Consider the following 19,037-nt stretch of genomic DNA (forward strand, 5'->3'; position numbering starts at 1 on the left):
AAATAATCACAGCTTTTACCAGATCACGTGTGGTTTCTTTCGATCAGTCGTGCAGCCCTAATATCAAACTAATGATCAAACACTTCAGGTTTTGGCCTAAGATCAGAGGAAACTTTTAGGATTTGCTAAATTTGTCTCAGACGGCTAAATCATGGCCAAAATCGCACAGTGTGCAGTCGGCTTAAGGTGAGGCAAAAATAGTTTTTTTTTTACTGGTCAATTTTGAGATTTTGCGATATTTGTCTTCAATAACATGTCTTCTTTCAGACTTTTGGTGAAAACAAGTCCGAAATACACATTTATGTCTTTATTTTAATACAGTTTGTCTGTTTGCGTCTGTAGATTTCTCATAAATTCAACAAAAGTTGGCGTTCTTAATCAACATGCTGCTCCGCGATCGCTGTCTGCTCTCTGTCATTATATGCACCGCTGGAAAGCTTTCTGCTGTTGGATCCAAATATGGTCATTTCCTTTTTATCAGCAACCAATCGTGAAAGTAAAAGGGCTGAATGCGCAATCTCATTGGCTGATGATAAATCTTTAAAGCCATTTTCTCAAAATGACTTTTCTCTCATTCTCCAAGTCCGAAATCTCCACTTCAGTATCACCTATATACACCAAACTTTCCAGTCTTGTACCTAGTTATATTATGAAGACATTTACAGAGGGATTTGTAAATATATTATTCCTAGCCTGATTTATATAGCATTTTATTCCAAAAAACATGGCGAAAATATTTTTTTTAAGGCTATTGACAGTATATTCTGATTTACAGATAACAAAAGTAGATATCCATAAATCTCTCTGTCATTTTTACCCCATCTAATATGTGAATGTGAATTTTTTTTTAACCTGGCTTAATCCAATACTCAGATTTCTTTTTTTTTTATATATGCAAATTAGCGCATATTTAATTAGATATTGCCTAATTCGCATATTTAAACATTAAATTACAGAAAAGTTGTAATATTTTTATTCTCATCTTAATGTAGGTAATCAACTGGGAAAGTTTCATGGTGATATCTGCTAGTTAAAAATTGTACCCTATTCACCTGTAGTGTCTCGCCTTAACAGTAAAACTAGCCTATGTTGTGAATAGTCTCATTTATTAAAGCAGATTTTGCACAAGACTGAATTTTAAGATAGTGCAAATAGGAGATTATTTTTCCTGATTGAATGATACTTTAGATGTTTTATGATCATGTTTTGTGACATTTTAGATCTCAATCTAATGATCCATCAAACATATTAATTTGTGCTTTAAATTTGAACTTTCTCTTTAATAATGGATTCAGTGCTAAACTGATCTGATCTGAACTGAGAGTGAAGTGTGTGTCATTGTTCTCTACAGGTTGAGTAATTGTGGCGTCACAGATGAAGGTTTTGCTGCTCTGACTTCTGCTCTGAGATCAAACCCTGAACACCTGAGAGAACTGAATCTGTCTGGGAATAAAATAGGAAACTCAGTGAATCTGCTGTCTGATGTACTACAGAATCCTCAATGTAAACTGGAGAAATTAGAGTAAGATCATATTTGACTCTCACACATGAATCACAATGTAAAGTAGATTTGAAGTGTTCAGTCTCTTTCTGCTGCTGTGAGTTCAGATTATTGAGCTGTAAATGATTGAACACATGAGCTGATCCTCAATAACATGAAACTGCAGGACTGAGAGTCACACTGAAATACACACTTTCACACACAATCAACATTTCAGTCTCTTGACTTTAAACAGACTCGAGCTCAACACAGTCAGAACTGAGAAATGAAGAACATGCTGGATTCATTCTTACTGTTAATTATGTTCATCTTTCTGCACTGACACTTTCTAATGTATTGATTTTAATTAGTAAAATTCAAACACACACACACACACACACACACACACACACACACACACACACACACACACACACACACACACACACACACACACACACACACACACACTAATTGACACTCCATATATACTGTATTACATAGTCCAGATCTAAGTAATAGTAAAACTAACCTATGTAGTGAATAGTCTCATTTAATAAAGCAGACTGAACACAAGACTGAATTTTAATATAGTGCAAATAAGAGATTATTTTTCCTGATTGAATGATACTTTAGATGTTGTATGATCATGTTTTGTGACATTTTAGATCTCAATCTAATGATCCATCAAACATATTAATTTGTGCTTTAAGTTTGAACTTTCTCTTTAATAATGGATTCAGTGCTAAACTGATCTGATCTGAACTGAGAGAGTGAAGTGTGTGTCATTGTTCTCTACAGGTTGAGTAATTGTGTCGTCACAGATGAAGGTTTTGCTGCTCTGACTTCAGCTCTGAGATCAAACCCTGAACACCTGAGAGAACTGAATCTGTCTGGGAATAAAATAGGAAAATCAGTGAATCTGCTGTCTGATGTACTACAGAATCCTCACTGTAAACTGGAGAAATTAGAGTAAGATCATATTTGACTCTCACACATGAATCACAATGTAAAGTATATTTGAAGTGTTCAGCCTCTTTCTGCTGCTGTGAGTTCAGATTATTGAGCTGTAAATGATTGAACAGTTTTACATCATCAATCAATGACACGTTTGGTGATGTGAGCTGCGTTACACGCGGGATTGAAATGGTGGCTACAGAAATCTCTAATGTTTATTTTGCTCATGGCTTGTCTTGAAAAACGAAGACAATGTGACGGTTGTTGTAGGAGAAGTCACTGCAGGACTGAGAGTCAAATCTTCAGACACTGTTAGAATCTCGTCGAAGGTGAAATTTGATCACAACGGTCATTAATCGGCTGTCGGTGAACATATCAAATAGAGCTGCACGATTAATCACAATTAACATGAAATCGATTTTGCTTATCGCTATTATGAAATCGCAAAAGCTGTGATTATTTATTATGTGCAGCTTGTCAGTGACGTACGGCTCTGATCAGTAGTAAACACTGCTCCATCTGAAAGCACTGCGAGTTTGAGTCGCTTTTAATGTGCATTTGAAAAAGCAACACACATCAAACATCTTTCCATACATGAGAAGCATTTATGAACCTCTTGTCCAACAAAAGACAACATTTAATAAATCAAAGCATTTCAATCTATTGTTTATTCAGCGACAGATAGTATAATGCCCATAGGGATTTCGGTCCGTGTACGTTTTGATAATTTGTTTTCCAATTTGAAATGAAAAAAGCAGAAACAAGAAAATGGCTTTTTTCACTGCTAAACTGTTCTGAAGATCAAAGTTTTTTTTTTTTTTTTTTCAAAAAAACGAAAAAACGAGATTTTGGATTGATTTTTCGTTTTTTCGTTCACTGGCAAAAAACGAATAAATGACTTCAAAATTCATTTTCCACATGTGGGCGGTCATGAGACTCCCCCTTCCGCCGATTGGTCAAGCAAATCTGAGCATGTGACGTCATCAGTCGTCGCTCAGGTCTGTCCAACAAAATAATAGTCCTCTACTATGGCTACCGCTTCTTAAACTGTACAGGGCTAGATTGGGTTTTCTTCTGTGCAACTTAACGCGTTTCACAGAAATATTTACATCAGAAATATTAAATATTAGTCTGCCAGCAGCCTGTTTTATTTAGCTTTGCGGAGTTAAATCTGTGTGGTGAAGCTACGCTAGACAGCGCTGAGCGGGAGAGTCCAATACAGACCAATTCAATCAGCAGTCAGAACTTTTCTTTTAAACAGTATACGCTCCGTTTTGGACACGGGATGGTCATTGCAATTACTGTAAAGCCAATCGGCTGAGGGTGGGTACCGATGATGGTGAAATCATTTACTGAAACTGTAATCATAGCCGCGACCCGCGAGAATGAGACAGATGATTGACAGGACGATAGCGGAGGCAATTAAAGGCGCAAGATAACTTCTGTTAACAAAAAAAAAAAAAAAAAGAGTGTTTAATATAAGTGACTTTGTCTTTGTTTTATTGTTTTTGTAATAGTGAACCACAAACTGAGCTTTCGTTTTAAAGGGCACTTTCGAAATATATTTTATTTATTTGTTATAATATGGGTATTTTATGTCACCCGTCTTATTAGTTTGTTAATAGTATACGTTTTTTTTTTTTTTAGAGGACAGTAAGGGAAACAATTAAGCATGAGCTCGAACATTTTGGCATTTTTCATATCGAACCATCAAAGAACAGAATAGGACACTGCATTGAAAATTAAACCATATTTTGAATTGTGTCCAGGGCACTGGAGACACCCACAACCTCAGTGATGCTGTTGCTCATGTTTTGCACTGTATATTTCACTTTCTTCCAGGAATTATGGACACCAAAACAGCTCACCACAGGTTCAATCGTGGTTAGAAAGTAGAAGTCGTCTCATGGTTACCACTGTAACCCTAGTTCCCTGAGTAGGGAACGAGACAATGCGTTGATGACGCTTTGGGAACACCCCCAGCGTGATTGCTCTGAAGCATCTATGTCAACTAGTCCAATGGAAAGAATGAACGTCACGGGCGGGTGACGTCATGACCAGGAAGAGATAAAAGCGCACCCGGTGCAACCGGCATTAGTTTCTGTTGCAATCAGCAAGCGATATGTCGAAATACTGTCTTATTTACTGTTGTCTGTCACGTTACACACATTCACTATGGCGAAACAATTATTCAAGCAGTTGGCTTCTCCCTGCCCGCGTTATTTAACGGGTGGGGATACACACAAGCTTTATCTGATGTGTTTGGGAGTGAAGCATGCGGTATCAGCCTTTGAGGGGGCTGATTGTCAACATTGTGAGAAGCTATCGCTTCGCATGCTCCGCTCCCGCTTGTCACTTTTCGAGCAAAGTGGCGAGGCTCGCGAACCTCGGGGTGCTGGACCCGCTGCTGCTGAGGCAGCACAGAGAAAGCATTCCTGGGGATCGCAAATGGATCTCTCAGTGGGGTTGGAGACAGGTCCGAGGACCTTATCTCCTCCCTTACCTGGGGGATCCAGTGCTATTGAATGGCCAGCCGAGAAAAGAGGCGCTCTTATCTTCCAATATTTCACCTCCACCACAAGGCCTTCCATTTTTTCCCGATCTTCACAGCGAGCTGTCTAGATCATGGAATAAGCCATACTCATCCCGTCTTTTCATCCCCAAAGTTCATGTATATTCTCAAATAAGGGGGTTGAAAGAGTATGGCTATGGGTTGATGCCCTGGGCAGAACAGACGCTTGCGAGCTATCTGTCTCCCGGTTCAGCATCGTCCCTGAAGGCCTTAGCTTTGCCCACGAAGCCATTAAAAACAACATCTAATTTAGTGGGCAAAGCATATGTGGCAGCAGGTCAAGCCGGAGCCTGCTTTCATACCATGGCAGTGCTTCAAGCATATCAGGCTGACATATCAGGCTTGAAATTCGAGAGCTTCGTCGGGCCACAGATTTATCTCTCAGGGCTACTAAGGAGACCACTAAGGAGAGCAATTGGGCGGTCTATGGCAGCCCTTGTAGCCACTGAGAGACACCTCTGGCTTAATCTGGCAGATTTAAAGGAGAAAGATAGATCTTTTCTGCTGGATGCGCCTGTCGATCCTCTGGCCTCTTCAGCGACGCTGTTGATTCAGTCGTCGAGAGGTTCCAGGAAACTAAAAAGCAGGCAGAGGTGTTCAAAAAAATTCTCCCTCGCCATGTCCAACTCCCTGGGGCTGCTGGGCGTGAGCAGCCCCAGCCATCTAGCTCCTCATATCGCGCACAGCAAAAAGAGAGTGTTGTATCTCGTGCCCCTCATATGTGACAGCTCTCGGATTTCATCAAAAATATCTTAATTTGTGTTCCGAAGATGAACGAAAGTCTTACGGGGTTGGAACAACATGAGGATGAGTAATTACTGACAGAATTTTCATTATTGGGTGAACTAACCCTTTAACACCTGTGAATGTGTCACGTTGTACAGTATGTTGAGATGGAGGTGCCAGAATTGCATCTGGCAGAAAGCACTGTGGCACGATAATATGATATTTCTTCAAAAGCAGATCGTGGGAGACAATTTAATCGCCCACGGTCAAAGATCATATCGCACACCCCTATATATGGGTCACATGACAATGAAATAAAAAATGGCGGATGCAGCATGTCTAATGTATTCTTACTGCACCAACACATACCATACAGAACGTACTGTTTCAACAATAAAGCAGTAGGTACTTCATCTAATACAGTATGAACCGTCTCATTTCAGATGAAGTCAGTGTCCCTTACAGATTATGATGTCAAATATGAATGTTACTAGGAGTGTAATGATCCCCTCATGTCACGATGCAATACATATAACAATACTTAACTAACAATACGATATTATTGCGATACTCAAAGACATCTGGTAAAAGGTAAACAAAACAAACAAAAAACATACTGGTTTTTAAACTGCTAAGTTTAGTATTATATTGGGGGTCAAAATGAATAGGCTTGGGCTTAGTGCTGGTAATGATCAGGACAATGGTGACACCAGAATGAAAATATTTATGATTCTGAAGTTGAAATTACATTATTATGCTTGCACTCTGTCACTGACTAGATATTTAGGCCACTTTTTATTTGTAACGCAAGACATTTGGCATTCTCAGGACCCACAACTATTGACCCATTGCATTATTATACATTAGGCCTAGATCCTCCTCCAGCTGGGCCCAGTTTCACAGGCAAGTCTTAGATTGAAACCAGGGGATGGAGTTTTGTCCTCTGTAGAGGACATTACATTTAGTTTTCATTTCTCTGAGACCTTACTGTTTTAAATCTGGATGTCCTGTAAAGAGCACATTCAGGGCTTTTCAGAGATACTAAATGTTTTAGTACCACTCCCTCTCCTTGGTCTTAAAAATGGCTAACATTAATTTTGTGATCAAATTTAACACCCTTACAGAAATATGATATTTTGTTATTTACATCTGACTAATTTTCAAATTGTTTGTCAAATCAACATTTCAGGAAAATGTCATGGGGTTTCGAATCAACACATGTCTTTGTTACGAAACAGGACATCGATTTTAAAAGTTGTGGGAATCCAGATTTATTAAAATGTTTAATTTAGGTTTACATTGAATATAGCATGTTAAGGTTAGGTATAAATTATGATTATCAGAGTTTTCTAGCAAACGACTCTGGTCAGTCCTGTTTTACTGAAACTCTTGGAGTTTGTGTTTTAGCAAGAAAGTCCAGCCAGTCCTGTACTCGGGTCTCAGTGTTTGAATAGATATGCTGAGTGGATTAGGGTGGGCAATGCTCTGTCTAAAACCGGTTCCTAAACCTGTCTTTTTCGGTTCCTGCCCCTAAATGTATATAAACTGTAAGAGAACATTCAAGTCAGACTTGGTGACTGCAGCTACCGACAGCTCGTGTTCTCAATAAAGAATCCTGCTGAAGAAACAACCAAGTCTCCTGGTCTTTCGATTCTAAGTTCACAACAACTTGGTGCCGTGAACCCGGATGGAGAAAAAGGAAACTCAAAGAACTTCAAGCTTAAAGACCTGAATCCAGATTGAAACAGCAAGCTCAACAAAAGATCTGCTTTCCAGACTGCATCTTTTGGAATCCAGAGCGAAACTTCCAGCTAAACAAAGATTACCAGACTGAATCTTTCCAGCTTCCTCCAGATTGAAACTTCAAGCTCAAAGATCTCAAAGCCTGACTGAGTTACAGAATCTTCCTTTACTACCAAGGGTTGGTGAGTTTCACTTCATTCAAAGAACCACTACAGACCAGTATATGTGTTTTTTTCCTCTGCGCCGTTCAGAGAAGAGTTAACAGACAGCTGCAGGGTTTTGTTAACTAAGTCATCCTCTAAAAAAAGTTTTGTTTAGAGATGAAAGATACCCTCTGCCCGTCAGGGAAGATTAACATTACAGGTTAATATTGTGTACCCTTTGCTTTAGGCAGAGAAGAATTAGCTTTACGTGCTAGTTATTTTGGTTTATCCTCTGTTTTTTTTTTTTTTGTAGGCAGGGAGGTTAAGTGTGAAGTGTTGGTCATTTGGAAAGTTAACAATAGTTAATCTGTGTTAACAAGTGTACCCTCTATTGTAGACAGTAGAGAGAAGTTTTAATGTTTTGTGGGAACAGAAATTCACAAAATGTTTAGGAAAAGTACTAGACAGATTACACCATTTTGGACAGATAGTGAATTCAAGTCTTTGTTATCAGAGCACATGGACTCCATCGTGACTGAGCCAGTCAGATTGAATTTAACAAATAAATTTGGCATTGATCCAGAGAAAGTGTGGTCAATTGAAGATTGCAAGAAAGTGTTGGGTGCATGTATCAGGAAGAAAAATATGAAAGGTATTATCTTCTGTCACCGAGAATTTAGCTTATCCATTGTACAAGAACAAGCTCGTTGTATAGATAAGTTGAAAGAACAGAACAAACAATTGCTTACTCAAGTGTCCTGTTTCACGAAAACGGTGGGCCTCAAGGCCTCAACCAAATGTGACTCAGAAAACCAACAGTCAGATGAAAGCTATCCTGATTTACAGTCTTTTGATAGTATAGAAGACAATGTCAATGCAGATGTCAAGTCAAGTCAAGTCAAGTTTATTTATATAGCGCTTTTCACAACACAGGTTGTATCAAAGCAGCTTCACAGTAATAAATTAGAACAATACATCAATGTTTGTTTCTAGTGGAACGTCTACGTTTGGTAATGCTGATCAATAGTATCGTTGATTGATTAATTAAATTAAATATCCCCAAATATCCCCAACTGAGCAAGCCAAAGGCAACAGTGGCAAGGAACCGAAAAACTCCATCAGGTGACCTAATGGAGAAAAAAAAACCTTGGGAGAACCCGGGCTCAGTCGGGGGCCAGTTCTCCTCTGGCGTTTATGAACTAGAGGTCGGATTTAACTGTAGGATTAAAAGTATTATATGAATGCCTGGCTGAAGAGATGCGTCTTTAATCTAGTTTTAAACTGGGAGAGCGAGTCTGAGCAACGAACAGTATCCGGAAGACTATTCCAGAGTTTTGGTGCTAAATGTGAAAATGCTCTCCCTCCTTTGGTGGACCTAGATATCCTAGGTATGACCAAAAGCCTCGAATTTAGTGACCTTAAAGAGCGCGATGGATTATAGGGCGATAGAAGATCCGTTAAATAGACTGGAGCTAAGCCGTTTAGGGCTTTATAAGTCAGTAGCAATACCTTGTAATTAATACGGGACTTTATAGGTAACCAATGTAGGGATGATAAAATCGGTGTTATATGATCATATTTTCTTGATCTAGTTAGAACTCTAGCGGCGGCATTTTGGACTAACTGTATCTTGTTTATTGAGGATGCAGGACAACCGGCTAATAACGCATTACAGTAATCTAGTCTCGAGGTCATGAATGCATGAACTAACTTTTCTGCATCAGAAACAGATAGCATATTACGTAGCTTAGCAATGTTTCTAAGGTGGAAAAAGGCTGTTCTTGTAACATATGAAATATGATTTTCAAAAGACAGGTTGCAGTCTAATATAACACCCAGGTCTTTTACTGTAGAGGATGAAGTAACAGGACATCCTACTATGTTAAAGTTGTATTGTGAGAGGTTTTGTGGGTGGTTTTTTGAACCGATAAGTAGTACCTCTGTCTTGTCTGGATTTAATAAAAGAAAATTATGCGTCATCCAATCTTTTATATCTTTAACACACTCTGTCAATTTGGATAATTTAGCGTTTTCATCTGGCCGTAATGAAATATAGATTTGAGTGTCATCAGCATAACAATGGAAACTAATTCCATGTTTCCTTATAATATTTCCAAGTGGCAGCATATATATTGAGAATAATAGAGGGCCTAACACAGATCCCTGCGGCACTCCATAGTTTACTGGAGTTATGATAGATTTTTCTCCATTTAAATAAACAAAATGGTAGCGGTCAGATAAATACGATCTAAACCAGCTTAATGCTTGTCCTTGAACACCAGTATAATTTTGTAGTCGATCTAAGAGTATTGTATGATCTATAGTATCGAACGCAGCACTAAGATCAAGTAAAACTAGTATTGAGATACAGCCTTGGTCAGAAGCTAAAAGTAAATCATTTGTGATTTTAACGAGCGCAGTTTCAGTGCTATGATGCGGCCTGAACCCAGACTGAAACTTTTCATAGGTGTAATTTTCTTGTAAGAAAGAGCCCAGTTGAGCGGACACAACTTTTTCTAGTATTTTAGACATAAAAGGTAGATTTGAAATGGGTCTATAATTTACTAGATTATTCGGATCTAATTGTGGTTTCTTAATGAGAGGTTTTATAACTGCCAGTTTAAATGTTTTTGGAACATAACCTAAAGATAAAGACGAGTTAATAATATTGAGGAGAGGCTCTTCCACTACAGGTAACACTTCTTTCAATAGTTTAGTTGGTATAGGATCTAGTAAACATGTTGTTGTTTTAGATGAAGTAAAAAGTTTATTTAACTCTTTTTGTTCTATAGTTGTAAAGCACTGTAATTGTTCTTGCGGGGTGATAATTGAGGCTGAATTATAAGGCGCGATTGAGGATTGAACGTTTACAATTGTGGTTCTGATGTTTTCTATTTTCTCAGTGAAGAACTTCATGAAATCATTACTACTAAACTGTAATGGAATATTTTGTTCAGGAGACATCTGTTTATTTGTTAGTCTCGCCACGGTGTTAAATAAGAACTTAGGATTGTTATGGTTGTTTTCTATTAGTTTGCGTAGATGCTCAGCCCTGGCCGCTTTTAGGGCCTTTTTATAACGTGACATACTGTCTTTCCATGCGATTCTAAAGACCTCTAAGTTGGTTTGTTTCCATTTACGCTCTAAATTACGGGTTTCTCTCTTTAGAACACGCGTAGTATTGTTGTACCATGGTGCTTTACTTTTCTCTCTGACCTTTTTTAATCTAATGGGCGCAACAATATCCAATGATCCAGAGAGAATGGTGCTCATAGTGCTAGTTAATTCCTCAAGTTCATCTGTTTGTTTGGGTTCACTGAGCAGCTGAGACAGATCCGATAAGCTGTTTGAAAAATTATCTATGGTGGATGGAAGGATTGTTCTGCCTAATCGATAACGCGGCGCAGCATGATATATTACAGGAGTACGTAATATGCAAGTTACCATGTAATGGTCAGTGACATCGTCACTTTGTGGAATGATATCTATATCGGTTGGATCGGTTCCATGTGATATAATTAAATCGAGTGTATGATTAAATCGATGAGTCGGTCCGGTAATGTTTTGCTTGACCCCAAAGGAGTTTAATAAATCTGTAAACGCAGCCCCTAACGCATCATTTTGATTATCTACATGGATATTAAAGTCTCCAACAATTAATGCTTTATCGAAGTTAACTAATAGGTCTGAGAGAAAATCTACAAACTCTTTTAGGAAATCAGCGTAAGGCCCAGGCGGTCTATATACGGTAGCCAAGGCTAGAGATAATAGGGATGTTTTTCGAACATCTAAGAGCGTAACATTTAGTACAAGTACTTCAAACGAAATAAACTTATAACCCGTTTTCTGAGTAACATTGAGAAAATCTCTATAGATTGTTGCAACACCGCCGCCACGACCATTCAGACGGGGCTCGTGCTTATAGGAGTATCCTGCTGGAGTAGACTCATTTAAACCGAAATAATAATTTGGTTTAAGCCAGGTTTCAGTAAGGCAAAGTACATCGAAGCTATTATCTGTGACTATTTCATTTACAATAACTGCCTTAGGTGTGAGTGATCTAATGTTTAGAAGACCTAGCTTTAAAAATTGTTTTTGATTACCAATAGCAACATTTTCTGGTTTAATAACAATTAGATTTTTTCTAGATCCTGCAGTAGATTTATGATTTGATCTCACTAAACGAGGAATAGACACAGTTTCTATGCAATGTTCTACACTATTTATATCAGTTAAATTGGTGCAGCAGAGACTATGATTTGGACTTTTGGTTACTAGTCAAAAGGTATTTAACATTTTGGAGATGTTATCTGACAGAAGATCCGATCCGAATCTGCTTGGGTGTAAGCCATCAGCACGGTAAAGCCTAGGACGCTCCCAAAACAGATTCCAATTATTTACAAAGAGAAGTTTCTGCTCATTGCACCATGACATTAACCATTCATTAAGCGCAAATAATCTACTAAACTTTTCATGACCTAGTCGGTACGTGGGAAGCGGTCCTGACACAATAATCGTTATATCAGGCGATGTGCTGCGTACCGTATCGATCAGATTCCTGAAGTCTTTCTTCAGAACCTCCGTCTGGCGCAGTCTGATGTCGGCCCCTCCCGCGTGCAGGACCACGGTTCCGACGCGCTCGTTCAGAATCTCGGGAACGTGAGCAGCGATTTCAGAAACACGAGCATCAGGAAAGCAGTGACTATGCACCTTACTTTTATTTAACGTAACATGTACGTGTCGAACGATGGAATCGCCGATGATCACAGCATCGCGTTCTGTTTCGCGAAGAGGGGAGAAGCGGTTTTGTGTGGATATCTCGAAAACCGGGAGGGTCGGAGAGAGTTTTCTTGCTCGCGTCTTCCGCTGCGGAAAAATCCAGGCTTCGTGATGGCATGTTGGAGCCGGAGTGAACGAGACCATGGCTGATCGCGACCTCGACGTTCGGGACCGATGTTGAGGAACGCACGGAGTAGACGAGGTCGGAGTCAGCGGGTTAGTAACGTTAATCTCTGATTTGTGTGCCTCGGCACGTGATGTTTCAAGAGCTAACCGCCGGTCTATCAGCTCAAATGTGTCCTCACCTGCACCAAAAGGTAGACTACTTACATTTGATATATTCGCCATTTTAACAGATGGACAGTAAGTTAAGTTAGCAACTACGCTACCAGTGGTGCTATCAATATTAATAATACCCCCTCCTTGAACTGCCACCTTACCGTGGTGGAGGGGTTTGAGTACCCGAATGACCCTAGGAGCTATGTTGTCTGGGGCTATATGCCCCTGGTAGGGTCTCCCAAGGCAAACAGGTCCTAGGCGACGGGTCAGACTAAGAGCGGTTCAAAACCCCTTATGATGACAAATAAAAAGAGGACCGTGACGTCGCCCGGTATGGCGCAGCCGGGGCCCCACCCTGGAGCCAGGCCCGGGGTTGGGGCTCGTATGCGAGCGCCTGGTGGTCGGGCCTCCCCCCATGGGGTCCGGCCGGGCTCAGCCCGAAGGAGCGACGTGGGGCCACCCTCCCGTGGACCCACCACCTGCAGGAGGGACCGTAAGGGGCCGGTGCTAAGTGGATCGGGCGGCAGTCGAAGGCGGGGGCCTGGACAACCCGATCCCTGGACGTGGAATCTAGCTCTAGGGACATGGAATGTCACCTCTCTGGCGGGGAAGGAGCCTGAGGTTGTGTGTGAGGTTCAGAGATTCCGACTAGAGATAGTTGGGATCACCTCTACGCACGGCTTGGGCTCTGGAACCACACTCCTCGAGAGAGGATGGACTCTTCACCACTCTGGAGTTGCCCATGGTGAGAGGCGGCGGGCTGGTGTGGGTTTGCTTATAGCCCCCCAGCTCAGCCGCCATGTGTTGGAGTTTACCCCGGTGAACGAGAGGGTCGCTTCCCTGCGCCTTCGGGTCGGGGATAGGTCTCTCACTGTCGTTTGTGCTTACGGGCCGAACGGCAGTGCAGAGTACCCGGCCTTCTTGGAGTCTCTGGGAGGGGTGCTGGAAAGTGCTCCGACTGGGGACTCCATCGTTCTACTGGGGGACTTCAACGCCCACGTGGGCAGCGACAGTGACACCTGGAGGGGCGTGATTGGGAGGAACGGCCCCCCTGATCTGAACCCGAGTGGTGTTCTGTTATTGGACTTCTGTGCTAGTTACAGCTTGTCCATAATGAACACCATGTTCAAGCATAAGGGTGTCCATCAGTGCACATGGCACCAGGACACCCTAGGCCGGAGGTCGATGATCGACTTTGTAGTCGTTTCATCCGACCTCCGGCCGTATGTCTTGGACACTCGGGTGAAGAGAGGGGCGGAGCTGTCAACTGATCACCACCTGGTGGTGAGTTGGATCCGATGGCGGGGGAGGAAGCTGGACAGACTCGGCAGACCCAAACGTACTGTGAGGGTCTGTTGGGAATGCTTGGCCGAATCCCCTGTCAGAGAGATCTTCAACTCCCACCTCCGACAGAACTTCGACCAGATCCCGAGGGAGGTTGGAGATATTGAGTCCGAGTGGACCATGTTCTCCACCTCCATTGTCAACGCGGCCACTCGGAGCTGTGGCCGTAAGGTCTCCAGTGCCTGTCGAGGCGGCAATCCCCGAACCCGGTGGTGGACACCGGAAGTAAGGGATGCCGTCAAGCTGAAGAAGGAGTCCTATCGGGCCTGGCTGGCTTGTGGGACTCCTGAGGCAGCTGATGGGTACCGACGGGCCAAGCGGACTGCAGCCCGGGTGGTTGTGGAGGCAAAAACTCGGGCCTGGGAGGAGTTCGGTGAGGCCATGGAGAAGGACTATCGGTCGGCCTCGAAGAGATTCTGGCAAACCGTCCGGCGCCTCAGGAGGGGGAAGCAGTGCCCTACCAACGCTGTTTACAGTGGAGGTGGGCAGCTGTTGACCTCGACTGGGGATATCACCGGACGGTGGAAGGAATACTTCGAGGATCTCCTCAATCCCGCCGTCACGTCTTCCATTGAGGAAGCAGAGGCTGAGGGCTCGGAGGCGGACTCGTCCATCACCCAAGCTGAAGTCACCGAGGTAGTCAAGAAACTCCTCGGTGGCAAGGCACCGGGGGTGGATGAGATCCGCCCTGAGTACCTCAAGTCTCTGGATGTTGTGGGGCTGTCTTGGCTGACACGCCTCTGCAACATCGCGTGGCGGTCGGGGACAGTACCTTTGGACTGGCAGACCGGGGTGGTGGTCCCTCTTTTCAAGAAGGGGGATCGGAGGGTGTGCTCCAACTATAGGGGGATCACACTTCTCAGCCTCCCTGGGAAAGTCTACGCCAGGGTACTGGAGAGGAGAATCCGGCCGATGGTAGAACCTCGGATTCAGGAGGAACAGTGTGGTTTTCGTCCCGGTCGTGGAACACTGGATCAGCTCTATACCCTCTACAGGGTGCTGGAGGGTTCATGGGAGTTTGCCCAACCAATCCACATGTGCTTTGTGGATTTGGAGAAGGCATTCGACTGTGTCCCTCGCGGCGGCCTGTGGAGGGTGCTCCGGGAGTATGGGGTTCGGGGCCCTTTGCTAAGGGCTATCCGGTCCCTGTACGACCGGAGCAGGAGCTTGGTTCGTATTGCCAGCAGTAAGTCAGACTTGTTCCCGGTGCGTGTTGGACTCCGGCAGGGCTGCCCTTTGTCACCGGTTCTGTTCATAATTTTTATGGACAGAATTTCTAGGCGCAGCCAGGGGCCGGAGGGGGTCAGGTTTGGGGACCACACGATTTCATCTCTGCTCTTTGCGGATGATGTGGTCGTGTTGGCCTCATCAAACCAGGACCTCCAGCATGCACTGGGACGGTTTGCAGCCGAGTGTGAAGCGGCCGGTATGAGAATCAGCACCTCCAAATCCGAGGCCATGGTCCTCAGTCGGAAAAGGGTGGCTTGCCCGCTTCAGGTTGGTGGAGAGTTCCTGCCTCAAGTGGAGGAGTTCAAGTATCTCGGGGTCTTGTTCACGAGTGAGGGAAGGATGGAACGGGAGATTGACAGACGGATCGGTGCAGCTTCTGCAGTAATGCGGTCGCTGTACCGGTCTGTCGTGGTGAAGAAGGAGCTGAGCCGCAAGGCGAAGCTCTCGATTTACCGGTCAATCTACGTTCCTACTCTCACCTATGGTCATGAGCTTTGGGTCGTGACCGAAAGGACAAGATCCCGGATACAAGCGGCCGAAATGAGCTTTCTCCGCAGGGTGGCTGGGCACTCCCTTAGAGATAGGGTGAGAAGCTCGGTCACTCGGGAGGAGCTCAGAGTAGAGCCGCTGCTCCTCCACATCGAGAGGGGTCAGTTGAGGTGGCTCGGGCATCTTTTCCGGATGCCTCCTGGACGCCTTCCTGGGAAGGCGTTCCGGGCATGTCCCACCGGGAGGAGACCCCGGGGAAGACCTAGGACACGCTGGAGAGACTATGTCTCCCGGCTGGCCTGGGAACGCCTCGGTGTCCCCCCGGAAGAGCTGGAGGAAGTGTCGAGGGAGAGGGAAGTCTGGGCATCCCTGCTTAGACTGCTGCCCCCGCGACCCGGCCCCGGATAAGCGGTAGAAGATGGATGGATGGATGGATGGATTTATGGCTTAAGTCTTGGATATAATCCGTCTTTTCAGTGGTACGGGTGTAGAGTAGACGCACGATAGGCGAAAAAATGTTTGTTTGTAAATGAGTGCGGAGAAGACGCGTTCAGCCGTGATCCACGGACGTAACCTATAAGAGTATCCAGCGTTGGATCACTAGGCTTGAGACGCGTCTGCTCAACAATCCGCGTTATAACTATGAGGTGATGAAAAGTAGAAAATGTTCGTTGTAAGTGAGTTTAAAGAGAAATCAAGAATTATAAATCAATCAATGGAGCTCCAAAGACAACAACGCGCTCAGATGCGACGCATGCGCATTCGGATGTAAATGCAGTTGAAGTGTGCGTAGCTAGACAAAAGCCTCAGGGAAAAGGTGTTGATACAGTTCCATTTGCAACCCCCATATTGCAGCCACAAGCAGTCAAAACATCTTTAGGTCCTAAAGATATTGAGAGAATTGCTGAAAGTTTGCCATCAGTGCAAAGAAATTTTTCTGAGTTTAGGAGAGCATTGTTCAGTAAAATGCATCTTTATGACATGTCGTTGCCGGAAGTTACACAGCTGATGTCACAAATTCTAACTGAATCTGAATTCAACAATTTTGAGTCTGCTGTTACTTCCGAACTGCAACATGTCAGTAAAGGCGATTTGAGAGAAGGTGTTTTGAAAATCCTAAAGAATATCTTAGGACCGAAAATCGATTGGTCAAAAGTTACTAGCTGTGTACAAGAGAAAGAAGAAACTGTGAGTGAATATACTGAGAGGTTCTGTCAGGTAGCGGTAACGTACAGTGGAATAGTGGATGATTCCGAAAGTGTGTTAGCTGACAAAGGAGCTCTAATCCGAATTTGGGCAGATGGTCTTGTAGCTGAGTACAGAACAGCCTTGCCATTCCTAGATATTACGTGGGCTAAAAGAACTCTCAGAAGTAACCTAGAAAGTTTAGCAATTTGGGAAAGAGACTCTGATGTCAAAGAGAGAGTAAGAATTGCAGCAGTTTCTGTTATGGTCAACTCAGAGAAGCCAAAGAAACGCAAAAGTCCTAGAGAAGCCAGTTGTTCTTACTGTGGCAAGCACGGACATTTTGGAAATGAGTGTAGGAAAAGCAAAAGGAATTTTAAAGATGTAAATAAGGTTACTCAGCTTCTGCTCAGCTTGCTTGCTACTCTGAAGCAACCCCTCCCCTCCTCATTAAACTCGCGGGGCAACCTGATACAGTGTTAACCATTTAGGCTGTGAGCGCTTAATTTCCCCAGTAACTCACAAAGATGAAAGACTTATTTCTGTCTAATAGAACAAAAGGAAAGTGACTGTCTCAGCCTTTGTTTGAGGGACATTCAGTATACTCACAGCCTTAAAATGTTATACCACAGAAATATTCCAGTCAGACCCCCATGCTCTATATGATGTCTATCCAGACTGATGTTTCACTGGAGAATGGAAATGTGCCAATTTTCTCACACACAGTACAGTTGTTTCCCCTACAGGGATAGGATAGGACACATGGACCAGTGATGTGCCCAGGGGAGAACTGGAAACAACAGGCTTTCGGGGGCCAACCCTGCGGTGAAGATTCCCTTATAGGCCCTTCCCAACCATAGTCCATCCTCAACTCACTGTTCCTTTTTAGGTGTCTCATGAATTAAGAAATAGGGAAAGAAGGAACCACAATTAGCAGACTTAGACTAAACCGAGGATACAACCCTAAAGTTTGTAGTCTTTACAATGAATACTGGTCTGTTGCAGTTGTTCTTTGTTTGTTTGTTTTTAACCATATGCACTGACCTACACACCCGCATATGAAGAACCAACCTCCAGAAAACAACTAGACCAACTGCAGAGACTACAACCAACACAGAAGAAAAAAAATACACAACGCAGACTCACCTACGGGAACTTCAGTCATCCCTCATCATGATCAAGATTGTCGTACTACTACTAACCATCATGGACATCGCACAAAGTGTGGACCCCAGAAACATCTTCTTAGAGCTGATGAATATGTCCTTGTTTGCTGGAAAGAACGTTTGCATGCCACATGCACCTTCAGTAGGAGCCGGAATCCCATGGGTTGCACCCCCTATCTCTGTCTACAGCATCCTACCCAGCCAATTCAACGGCAGGTGCACCCTGGTTTATGTTCTACCAGCTATCAGAGAAAATACACACTCCACCCCAAGCTCTCCACAGCTACAAAATTCAGCTCCTTCTATCAACAAAGATGGCTGCATTCCAGGACTCACTTGTGTTCAAACGTGGTGGTCAAGAACTCTTGGAACATTAATCCTTTCGTATGGTGTACCTGAGTGATGCACCCGGTTAATGGATCCAACAGAGAATTTGAACAAAATCCAACAAGACATTCTTGATTTTTCAACAAAATTACACCAGATGACTGAAGACAATTCTTCATGGTTCGGAAACTTGATAGGTAAACCCTGGCTGTGGATTAAAGAAATAGCAATGCTGGTGTTATTTCTCCTACTGGCATTCTACGTATGCTTCCACAGTATCAAGTGTTTCATTCAACAAATGACTCACGCCTCGCACAAGAAAATGACTGGTCCAACCATAAAAGAATATTACCCGTAAGAACTTCACGGACCCTAATTGCATGTTTTGTTTCTGTGTCAGCATGCAATTACAGATGAACAACACAGAACTTGCTATGTGCCTGTAACTTACACAAGTTACAAGAATTAACTTTTAAGTGTATACATTTGTATTTTGTGAGAGTTTTTTTAGACTCTCAAAGGGGCAAGTGTGGGAATCCAGATTTATTAAAATGTTTAATTTAGATTTACATTGAATATAGCATGTTAAGGTTAAGTATAAATTATGATTATCAGAG

General features: G+C 43.0%; 1 protein-coding gene across 1 annotated transcript in view; it reads left to right on the forward strand.

The window, feature by feature from the left end:
• LOC307167269 (NACHT, LRR and PYD domains-containing protein 3-like) overlaps positions 1-19,037 on the forward strand; it is a gene marked incomplete at its 5' end in the record, with an annotated part of 78,719 nt that overhangs the window by 44,112 nt on the left and 15,570 nt on the right. Inside the window, 2 exons of the mRNA XM_079886255.1 lie at positions 1,352-1,522; positions 2,282-2,452. Coding sequence (XP_079742381.1) covers positions 1,352-1,522; positions 2,282-2,452 — 342 coding nt within the window. The remainder of the gene's footprint in view (positions 1-1,351; positions 1,523-2,281; positions 2,453-19,037) is intronic.

This window comes from Squalius cephalus (genome assembly GCF_949319135.1).
Source record: "Squalius cephalus genome assembly, chromosome: 11".
Lineage (NCBI taxonomy): Eukaryota > Metazoa > Chordata > Actinopteri > Cypriniformes > Leuciscidae > Squalius > Squalius cephalus.